General features: G+C 48.2%; 1 protein-coding gene across 1 annotated transcript in view; it reads right to left on the reverse strand.

Moving 5' to 3' along the window:
* Taf4 (TATA-box binding protein associated factor 4) overlaps nt 1-11882 on the reverse strand; it is a 61864-nt gene that overhangs the window by 25745 nt on the left and 24237 nt on the right. Inside the window, exons 3-4 of the mRNA XM_029535761.1 lie at nt 1888-2048; nt 527-646 (exon numbers count right to left, since the gene is read on the reverse strand). Coding sequence (XP_029391621.1) covers nt 527-646; nt 1888-2048 — 281 coding nt within the window. The remainder of the gene's footprint in view (nt 1-526; nt 647-1887; nt 2049-11882) is intronic.

Consider the following 11882-nt stretch of genomic DNA (forward strand, 5'->3'; position numbering starts at 1 on the left):
CCCCCCCCACTGCTCCCTAGAGCACTGACATTAGGTAAGGCCAGTGTCTGCAGTAGCCCCCCCCCCCGCTCTCTAGAGCACCGACATTAGGAAAGCAAGGCTAGGGAGAACTCCCCCCCTCCCTCCCTCCTTCCCTCTCCCCTCCCCAGTTCATCTACAAATTTGCCACAGGAAGTTGAGAGGACACTTTTCACACACACTAGTAGCACTGTCCATGAGCATGTAATGGGGCCACCGCACAGACACAAACTCTCCTCAGCACAGACTCCCTCCTCAAAGATGCCCTGAGTCAAATATTAATGAGGTGACACTCCTAATTACATTTTATAAAGAGCTTTTGAATGCTGCCAATGCTAAATAAGGAAAGGATGTAACCTGCATTCAGACACAGAAAAATCACTTTCTTCATTGACCCCTGCATCCTCAAATTCAACCTGGTACCCTAAAGCCTAGTTTTTGCATTGAAGCAAAAGCATGCATTGTCAGTCATGCATCCCTACTGATGCACTAGGCTGCATCCTCTTACCTGTACCCCGGGAGATCGCTGTAGGGTTGTAGTGGGCTGTACCGTCGTCTGGGCCTGAGACACTTGCTTAATTATGGTAGTTGGGGTCACCTGCCGTGCAATAATAGGTGTTCCTGGAGCCTGGAAAATAAGTTAAAAATCATCCTAAAATGAGCTATAGTAAGTAATACATGCACTTGTACGTGTGCACATGCGCATACACAGACTCTTAAAAATACACTACTGCACTCAAGTAATCCACTGCTTACTACTAACCTACAAGGAAATCATTCAAAGCCCAAAATAAAAAATCATGATGAGAAACTTTTCATGGAAAATCCTAAAAACAGTCTCTTTTAGTGAAGTCTACAAAACGCCACCTTTTAAAGCAGACATCTGGAAACCCAGCTGTGGCAGTGCTTTTACGGGACACTGGCCTGAACTGAAAGCAGAGATGCCCTGAGTCCTAGACACAGAGTGTCAAAGGGGAAGACGGAGTCAAGCAGGATGGAGATGCCTGAAGCCCTGAGGTGACCAGAGCAGTGTGAGTACAGACACAGAGGTCAGATGAGAGGTACCCCCGCCACAGAGAGCCTTCCACAGCGGCCCACATGCTTCCTCCTCAGGAACAGCACTGCAGAGGTGCTCTCTGTTGTTTCCTATGGGGAGCTCTCCAGCACAGACGCCCCATCTTCAGGACAAGGCACAACTCCAGAGGGAGTATCAGGATTACTCCGCCATCTCTTTAGTTGTCAGCTATCCAGGGAAGGCACCCGACAAAAGCAAGGCCACACAAAGCACAGAACAGATTGTGCTGGAGACCCTGCGCTTACGGTGTTGAGGGTGTGAGGGCACTGCACGCTGGGACAGCACAGCCTGGCATCAAGACTGATGACCTCAAGGCTTGGAGCCAGGGTACACCTGTATGGCGCTTGCTCTGCCTTCTTCTCACTCTTGGTACTTCAAGCATGCTCATTCCTCTTGACAGTACCATGACCTGTACATGACCAGATCTACACTTTACAAAGCAAGGGACTGGGACACAGAAAACTAAACCTACCAGTGGCAAGAGGAAAGCCAGGGCTCAGCCAAGGCAGCTGACCCCAAGTGTCTATTCTAACCCTACTTGGTCAGCAAGCTGAGCACTGGCCACAAGAGCTGGCTTTCAAGAGCAGACGGTCTCACCCAGGAGAATGGTAGACCAGAGCCATCCTAGACCCTACCTGATGGTTGGGTTTGTAAACAATGCATGCCTCAGCTTCCACTCACACGAGACACACCTTCACTCTTGCAACATCCCCAGCATGCAGCAGTGGGGAGTGGGTGAGCCAGACTGAGTCAGCGGCACCCCACATCAGCCTATTCACCACACATGCACTCACCTGCACGGTGGAGATCTGGACAGGTGGAGCACCTGTGGGGGTTGCAGGACGGGGTGCCATGGTACTCTGAGGCTGGGCCTGGGCATGGGCCTGCATCTGGGCCAGGGCCTGCTGAGGGATCATTAACAACTGCCCATTCTCACTCCGCACGAGGACCATTCCTGGGGATAAAGGAGACTTGGCATCAGGAAGTACCCCCTACCCCAGGTCAGCGCAAGAAGACCCTGACCAGGGAACTACTTACTACAGGGGGCACATGTAATAAGCAGCTGCAAGGAAGCTGGCTCCTGGGGGGAGACAGAGCACAGGATGGTGGAGGGCTGTCCAAATACACTAAGAGCACATAGCATCTCCTCTCACAAGGAACGCATGTGGCAAAGCCAAGCTCAGTGGCCACAGCTTCAGCCCAGATGTGTGCCCTGCAGTCTCTTCAGATGTGGGAGCACATGTGAACCACTGCCTCTGCCTTGTCTACCCTCACAAAGTGGGGGGCACCCACTCACTGCAGGCTTTCAACAGCCGTGAGCCTGTGTCCTAGGTAGCTAGGTACTCTGCACCGTCTCCATAATTCTCTGTCCTACACGCTGAAGTCTGTTTACAGAACTGTGATCACAACTCTGAGTGCAGCCAAGTTTCTCCCACCTGATACGACCCAGAATGTCCAACCCAAGCAGTGTTCATGGGAATACTGCTCGTGTCAGACAGAGGCTTCCCCTAGGGGACCAGCATGTGCCCACAACATAACGCAGCTGTCCACAGCAACAAGTACCAAACAGTCTACAGTCTCTCCTTCAAAGCTCCTGAAACTCTGGGAAGACAAACTCTACCAATCAAGTTTGACTAACTTTTGGCTTCAAAAACTAGCAACTAATTGTACCCTAAATCCTAGAAGCAACAGTAACACATCTATCTTAAATTTAACTTCCACAGCAGATCTACAGATACCCTCAGTAACAGCCCAGCCCAGCAGGACACAGCTACAAAGGGGATGCTGGTGAGAGAGTTGAAACTAGAACCTCCTGTAAGCTACACAACCAGAAAAACCCTGGGCTTTCCTTCTGGGTGGACTAAACCAGAGCACTCCTACAGGAAGAGTCTTTAACACTGTCAAGCTCTGAGTCTACCAGAAACAGTAGCACGGTCTCTTTGAACTCACTAAAATCTTAATTCAGAAAACCCTATTGTTGGCATTAAGGAATTGAATGTCCCTCTAGAACTAACTACCTTGCACAATCTGCATCAGCACGCTGTAGGCCGGTGTTTCTCGGTGGACCTAACAAGGTACAGGCAACATGTCCTGGAAGGTTTTGTCTGACTAGGCACATAGCTACTGTCACACATACCCACTGTCACTGCAGAGTGTGGTCCAGCCCAGCTGGTGGAGCACCCTGCAGAATTCCTCAAGGGCACCTCTTACCTACTGATGCAAAACAGACTAAAGGAACTCTGTACTTCCTTAGCTGATAAGGGGTCTAAGAGGACCTCAATACCAGCCTACCCTCAAGCTTTGAAGCTCCTTTGACTGCCTGGTGTAAATATACCTAATATAATAGGTACAGTGGAACCCAATAGGCAAGCTTAGCCAGACCATGATGGCTCACACCCTGCCTCGTTTGTATCCCTGACCTCTGACTAAACTCTGTTAAAGCTGACATTACCTAGTGCTTCCAGCTGTTCACCATAGAAACAACAGGTAACAATCAAAGATCCTAGATACCTGGCACAGACCTAAACAGACAAATGCACAAGTGCCATCCCTCTTGAGAAAATACCTGCCTGAGAGTAGTAAGAATTAGTCAGAATGCCCCTCAGTGTCACCCAAACACCCAAAGCCCTCAGGACGGCCAAGTGCAGGCACCCAGCACCATATAGAAGACACTGCAGAAAGGAAAAGTAGAGAATAGGTCCAGAGGGTATGATAAAACTGAGGTGACCGCCCAGAAACTCCGACAAATGACAAGAGAAAAGGAAAGCAACCATGAAAGACAGCACATTCTGGATGGGGTCCCCTGGCACTGGCAGCAGAGCTCTGCCACGCCAATAAGGAAATGAGATGATGCCCACGCTTTGGACCACACAGGACCCCAATAGCACTGATCACTTCAGGGAAGGAAGCCCAGAACTCACATTAAGCTGGCACAACTGGAGGCTCTACAGCAGACAAGAGACCCTATGGGCCTGCCACCTACCGCCTGCCACACCATTGGCAACAGGAAGGAGAGCACTTCAGATGTCCCGTCTCAAACATGTATGTTCTGAAGAAATGCAATGACACTAGGACATAAAATGTATTTGTACCCAAGAAGATCCAGGAAATGCCTTGGCATCTCCAGAGGCCAAGCAGTACCTCATCAGTGCATCAGCAGAGCCCAGAGTGCAGAGACAGAGTGAACGAGAGAGCAAGAGCCTGGGACAGGTAAGGCAGAAGGCTTGGATCTTCCTCTGTACATAAGACTAGTTAGAGCTCATAAGAGAGAAGACACCACCATTATTCTAGAAATCATTCCAGAAGTATGGACCAAAAAGGAACAAGTGGATTCACACACCCTGAACTCCAGGTGCAGCTCTTCGCCAGAAGCTGAAAGGAAATGCTGGTTCCCAACCCAGAGCAAACAGAGAAGGCCGGCATACAGAACACACACATTCACTGATCTCTCACAGCACTTCCCAGCGATGGAAGACACAGCCCACACAACAAGCAAGTTCAGTGTCACAGGCCAGGAAGGAAAGTGCAAATTACATCCACCACGCGGAGCTATCCACGCCCCACCTGAAAGGAGACCAAACCTAACTGGTGATGTGGGCAGAGAACTCCAGCAGCACACCGGAGCCCTGACACCATCCTGCAGTCTTAGGCCTGCCCCATGATAGGGTGCAGCCCTCCACTGCAATCCACCTCAGAGAGACTTGGACCTAAACTAACTGAAGCAGTCTTATTTCTGACAGTCCAGAACTAGGAATAACAAAGTATGCCAGTACAGAGACAACATGTAAGTATCTACATAATGGGATTCAGAGATAAAGAATGAAAAGAATGAGCCACGATACAACACAGATGACCCTCAAATGACAACACTGATTCAAAGTAGACAGGAAAATGTCCACGCTATATACTTCTATGTTCCAGGACCCAACTCCATGTGAGAGAAAGTTGACAAACAGGCAAACACTACAGAATGGGGCAACCGCAGAAGTGTTCAAGTGACAGGAGGCTCATTATCCTGACTGGTGGTGAGTTCAGGGATGTGTGTTGTATCAATCTAGCAAACTGCACTGCAACCATAGGAGATTCCTGTATGTCAACTGTACCTCCTCCATAAAGTCCTCCACAAACACACACATGCATGCACACACTCATGCTTACACACACGTGCGCATACACAAAGCAAGAACCAAGTAAGCTCTAAAGATAAGGCACAGTCTCTACCAGCATATCCAGTCACCATAACATACAAAAACCGGCCAGGAGTGTTAGCTCAGACTTTCCTCACACATAGGACCTGGAAACTGACCCTGTAGTGCAATATGCCTTCCAGGTTCCTTCTTAATGACAACTCTCCTAGGAGCCCAGCTGACTTTCATGGAGGATGCCTAGAACCTCAGCATGAGCTCCCAGTCAAAGTGCCAAATAGCACGGGAGTCCTCTAATGACCAAGACCTCAGAAATGCCCCAGGAGGACACGCCTAAGAGTAAGCCAGGCAGATGCACCTGAGAGAGCCAGAAGAAAAGGCTGCTCCTGCATGTGCTTCTTTCCTCTTCGGAAAGCTGATGTCAAGAGCCCAGAAAGTGGGCTGCAGTTATCACAGCAGGTGTCTGCTGACCCAAGGAGCCCACACAGTAGGTCCTAGAAGAGCCCAACCAGGCCTCTTTTCCTTTCCAGCCTGCACTCTCTCTAGGCATTGGCTCTGGGATCACCTGAGAACTGATAGTTGGTTACAGAGAAGTCTGTGTACTCAGGATCGCCCATCAAGCCCACTCCACAGAGAGAACCTGTGGGGCTTCACTCACAATGCATTTAACTAAGCAGACTGTGTTCATGTCAATGAAATGATGACACAAGGAAGAGCCATGCACATGAACCCAAGTAACACTTCACAGCCCTTTCCCATCTCAGAATAAAGAGTCAGATAACCAGAGTCCTGTGTGCACATCTGGAATGGATGGGTGGCTATCAAGAGAAGTCCAGCTTGTGCTTCAAAGGTACGTCACAGAGTCCCGTGACTGCACCTGAACAGGCCCCTCACTATCACTGCCTCAGCTTTCAAACTCATCCCAAGACTTGCTGCCACAGGTCTTCCTGTCACTCAGGGACCTGTGACCCTCAAGTAGCAGCTCTTCTCTGCAGGGTGCTTCCTGGTTACTCATCCTGAACCCCAAATCTAGGTCCTGATGCCAAACCTACTCTTCTCTCTCCCAACAATTCTCCCCAGCCTTCACTCCCCACTGAAACCACACACTTCATCCCAGTTTACCACTGCAGAGCCGCACTCCCCTAATCTCAACTGCTCCAGGTTTCCTTGCCCCTCCTCTCCATACTCCACTGTCACACAACAAGTTTCCACTCCAGCTTCTGCACCTGCCTGAGCTGTAACTAACTGCCTGTCACCTAAGTCAGGAGCAAGTCTCCAATGCCTCCTGCCCCGTGCAGGACTGAACTCCAGCTGCTGAGAGCAGAGATGGCCCTATGCCTCCTTTCTCAACGGCAGCCTCCAAACATCAGGAGTGTCCTCTGCACTCTCACGGGCTTCCAGCTGCAGACACAGAACCTCTTAGAGCCTCTTCAGACGGTCCCTCAGTCACTAGCTATGCCTGCTCCTCAAGTCAGCTCCCAGAGGAAAGGCTTGGAACTTACAGAAATCTTTGCTCCCTGCAATCAGCTTCTGCACATCTGCATCTCTCCTCCTTCCCACCACAAACTTAACTGCTCTTTTCAGAGCAGGATCAAATAGCTGATAAAAAATTGTTTCATGCACGGGCTGCCCCACCAAACATTAATACCATGTTTACAAATATCTAAATTGCATATTGTTCAATGAGTGATTATTATGAATTCTATCTGCAATTATTAGACACAAAATGGACCTCAAAAGAGAGCTGAACTGGGCTGCAGGTAAGGGTGTACCTAGCATGTACAAAACTCTGCTTTCTTCCCTCATCACTCGGGAGGTGGGCAGGAAGACCTCGAGTTTAAGTCATCTGCAGCTACATGGCAAGTTAGAGGCCAGCCTCAGATGCATGAGACCCATTTGAAAAGGGAAACAAGGCAAGGGGCACCTGAGCTGCTGCTACTCTGTGGCTGTGGAGGGAGGGAGGGAACGACTGAGTAGACAGCAGGCAAGACAACCACACATGAGCAAACCAAGTTGCACACTAGAATGGCAGAAAGACATGGTGAGTGAGTTTGAGGTCAGCCTAGGCTATGAAGCAGGATACTGTCTCAAAACAAAGCAGACACTGGTGAGAAGACTCTAGCCAATATGCAATACAATGGTTGCCATATGATTTCCAGCCTTCTGTGTATGCCATTAGGATGGCCAATGCAGAGCCCTCCCCATGGGACCACGCCACTCTAAGGCGGAAAGCTTAGCCTGTTCACGTCAGAGTTTATGCTGAGCGAGATCCGTTTTAATGTGTTAAGACACAGAATTCAAAAGCCCTACACTATCACGATGTCCCTCATGGCAGCAATGACAGTTCTCCACCTCGAGCCCAGCAGCATCCACTCTCACTTTTCCTCAACTATGCCTCTTCTCAGAGAGTGCTCAGCTAAAAAGGCACAATTATTTCTGCATTCAAAGAGGTTGTTTCAAACTCAGCCCTAGGCCAGCCTGAAAGCAAAGTCAGGCAATGCAAAGTCTACAAGAGACTAAGTGGCTAAAGCCACATGGCTAACAAAGACAGTGACATTCTATCAGTATATGACAGCACCCAAGACTCGTGCTTTCTGAAAGCTCAGGCAGCATCTCCAAGATACCTTCTGAAGTTCACACACAAATGTCCTCAAGACCATAACAGAGAATGGTGGGCCCTGAGCAGACACGATGCGCTTTGAATCCGGCGAGTTCCTAAATCTCAGTCTCAGGGTGGCAGGTGCTGTCCCTAGCACTCTCTGAACGTTCATGCTGAGAGCTGGGTGACTCTTCTCACATCTCATATCCACTCAGGATCAAAGTTTCCAGTGATGTTTACAGAAACTTTTTTTAAAAAAAAAAAAAAAAAATAGTGTCTTAATCCCAGCACTTGGAGGCAAAGGCAGGCAATTTCTGAGTTCGAGACCAGCCTGGTCTACAGAGCGAGTTCCAGGACAGCCAGGGCTATACAGAAAAATCCTATCTCGAAAAAAGCAAAACAAAACAATGTCTCATAATGCAAAACTAAGTTTATTTCAAACTTGTGATCCTCCTGCCTCAACCTCACCAGTGCTAGGATCACAGGTATGCAGGCATACAAACCCTGCTGCCATCCATCTCTGCTGGGCTTAGGAACAGAGGGGACACTCACATGCTGTTCTGACAACTCCTCTCCATGTAGGCCAAGAGAATACCTATGCCAGTTCCCACTGCCACTCTTCCCCATCCTTCTAGAAGCTGCTGTACCATTTAGCTGCTGTACCAAGTCTTGATATGTCTTACTTGCAACTTGAAGAAAACATCTAACACAGTTTGACTGGCACTCAATGCCAGTCATAGGGCTTCGCATGGAGTAACTAGTGAGCAACAGCCTCTGAGGCCCTGGGCTCAGTAACTTTTGCCCTCTGATGTCTCAGATCATCTCAGCTACAAGCTCCAGATAAAGAGATGCAGCTCAGTGGTGGACACTTGCCTATCTCCAGCACTAGAGACAAAGAAAGGTCTTTCTAGATGGAGTGTGTATCTTTCCTTCTGTGTGTTGCAAGAAGGAGAGGCACTCTGAGACCAGGCTGAAGGAGTGCCAGGCCTCTGTACTTGTTCTACTTGTGGCAAAAAAGTATTAAACTGGTGCTCTGTCTGCTGCTGACAAGAACACATGTCAGGCTTGAGTACAATGCATTTGAAACAGTGTGCAGCCAAACTTCAACTCTCTAAACATGACTCTCTGGCAACCTCACTTAACAAACCATGATTGGGAGAAGAAAGCCATGGACTCTCCCATCATCCTGACAGCCACCCCACACACTGATACCTGCTGTGAGCTGCCTCACACACTCACAAAAGTGTCACCATGTGCCACCACACATACATCCAACCTGCTCTGTGCCACCCTGCATACTCACTAGCTGGTCTCCATCAACCATCAGAACCTCTACACACATGTGGTACACCCTTCTACAGTTCCCACTGTACCCAACCAATGTTATAGACCACTTATCTTCTGTGTATATCAGAAAGGACAACCACTCTGTACAATAAGGAACTGTTTAGACCTCTTGTAAAGGCCCACAAACAGAATGGATAGAACTTGGCTGTTAAGAGGGATAAGAATCAACCAAAGATGAAGCCAAGTGGATAGTCTGGGAACAACACAGGGGACCAAGCAGGCACACGTTGCTACTCCCTGACTAAGTTAAGTCACAACCTCAGCAGCTGAGTAGTGGTCTCCTATAGCAAAGAAAAGGAACCGGCCTGCAGAGATTAGAATGTTGGGTACGGTCAAAACAGAGTTTGCAGCTCACACAGCACTGTTAAGATTGTAAAGAGACACAAAGAAAGTGAATAAAACCCAATAACCTCTTGTGACAACCACTTAAAGCTCTAAAATATTAGATCTGGTAAAGGGCTTGACGCACAAACATCTTGTCTATGATTCCCAGAAACTATGTAAATAGACAGGGTTTTGGATGTCTACTGTTGTGATAAAACACCGTGACCAAAAGCAACTTGTAGAGAAAATGGTTCATTTTGGCTTACAACTTTCAGGTTTCCTGTATCACTGAGGGAAGTCAAGGCAGAAAACTGGAGGCAGGAACTGAAGAAGCAGAAGTCATGGGGGAACAGCCTAGCCTACTTCCTTATACACTCCAGGACAAACCGCCCAGGTGTGGCAGTGCCTACAAGGTCCTGGGCCCTCCCAGGACAATCATTCATTTTAAAAAACGCCCCCAAAGGCCTACCCACAGACCAGTCTTGAGGAGGAATTTTCTCAATCAAGGTTCCCTCTTCCTAAATGACTAGGACAACCTGTCACAGCAGTGTGCTTCTGTAACAGCAGCACCATGGAAGTGGAGATGGAAGGATTCTGAAGCTTGCTGGCCAGTCATTCTAGATGAAAATGTGAGCTCCTTGGTTAGTGAGAGAGACTGTCTCAAAATCAAGTAAGATATACACCAATAAAAGGACAGCCAGAATCAACCTCTGACCTCCAGACATACATATGCTCCTATCCTGGCATGCACATTAATACACACATATATCTCAAAAAAGAGAATTTAATGTGTTCACCCACTCAGAAGGCAGGGACAAGAAGACTACCATGATATCAAAGCCAGCGGGGCTACATAAACAGTAAGCCGCAGGCCATCCTTGAGTGAGGGAGGGCCTGTTTCAAACAAACAAAACCACATAATCAAAAACAAGGACTGATTATGTACCTCAGTGGCGTAGGAGTGTTTCAATTAGAGGATACAACTGATGGTTTGGAGAGACTTACTGAGAGCTCATGGGGTCCTGGGTTCAGATCTCACCTCTGCAGAAGGCTTGGGGGTGACATGATCAAAGCAATAACCTCAACATTGCCCCAGAATAAACCTAGCAAAATATGCGCAAGATTCACTTGGGAAAGTGCAAAACTTATCTAGAAGTCACTGCATGAGATCTAAACTGAATGACAGCCCATGCTCACTCACAGGCAGACACCACTGTGCAATGGGTACTGGTTTATTCCTTCAAAATGTCCAATACAGCAACAAAATTCCTACTCATCTGACCTTCAAGGAGTTAGCTCCAAAGCCCAGGGGCAGGAGGAGGCCCCAGCACCAATCTGAGGCAACACAAAGTCAATATGGAACTTTGCCACATAAGGACAAGGTGACATGATGGACAGACAAGGGAAAGGAAATCTCAGAACCAGATGTAGGCCCTCCATGACCATGCCTGGAAGAACACAGAAGAAGCATGGTCAGTACATACTGCACATGAAGCAATGCAGTCTGGGACCCAACACAGAGCATGGCTCCAGTGCCACAAAGACTGAAGGCTTAAAGGCAGAGCAAGGGCTGGACAAGACACAGCAGTTCAGAGCACTAATTGCTCTTCCAGGACCAAGGTTTCAATTCCCATGATTCCCATGACTCACAGGACAGCTCACAACTGTCTTAAATCTAGTTCCAGAGAATCCAAGACCTTCACGTAGACATACATGCAAGCAAAACACCAATGTACATTAAATTAAAAAAAGAAAAAAAAAAAAGGGCATTAAGCCAGGTGATGACCATGCACATCTTTAATCACAGTGCTCTGTAGGCAGAGGCAGGCAGCTGTCTGAGTCTGAGGCCAGCCTGGTCTAATAGACAGTTCCAGGAAGGCCATGGCTACACAGAAAAACCCTGTCTTAAGGGGAAGAAAAATAGAAGCAAAAACTAAAATCAAATGCAGAAGATCCCCCTGATCTTGGCGTTAGAATAAACTTACAGATATCGAAAAACAGTGTTTACTTCAGGGGAAGAATCGGCAAATTCAAAACATTAAAATCAGGAATGCCTATTCATCAGAAAACATGTCAAGAAATCCGAGGGAAACAGCATACATCCACAATCCAAGCATGTGGGAGACAGAGACAGGAAGATCAGAAGTCAAGGTCATGGTTAGCTCCATTGTGAGTTCAAGACTAACCAGGACTAAGAAAGACCCAAGCAAAGAAACACAAGTGAGCCCTGCAGTGGTGGCGCATGCCTTTAATCCCAGCACTCGGGAGGCAGAGGCAGGTGGATTTCTGAGTCCAAGGCCAGCCTGGTCTACAGAGTGAGTTCTAGGACAGCCAGGGCTACACAGAGAAACCCTGTCTCAAACAAATAAACAAA

The sequence above is a fragment of the Mus pahari genome, chromosome 3 (assembly GCF_900095145.1).
Source record: "Mus pahari chromosome 3, PAHARI_EIJ_v1.1, whole genome shotgun sequence".
Classification (NCBI taxonomy): domain Eukaryota; kingdom Metazoa; phylum Chordata; class Mammalia; order Rodentia; family Muridae; genus Mus; species Mus pahari.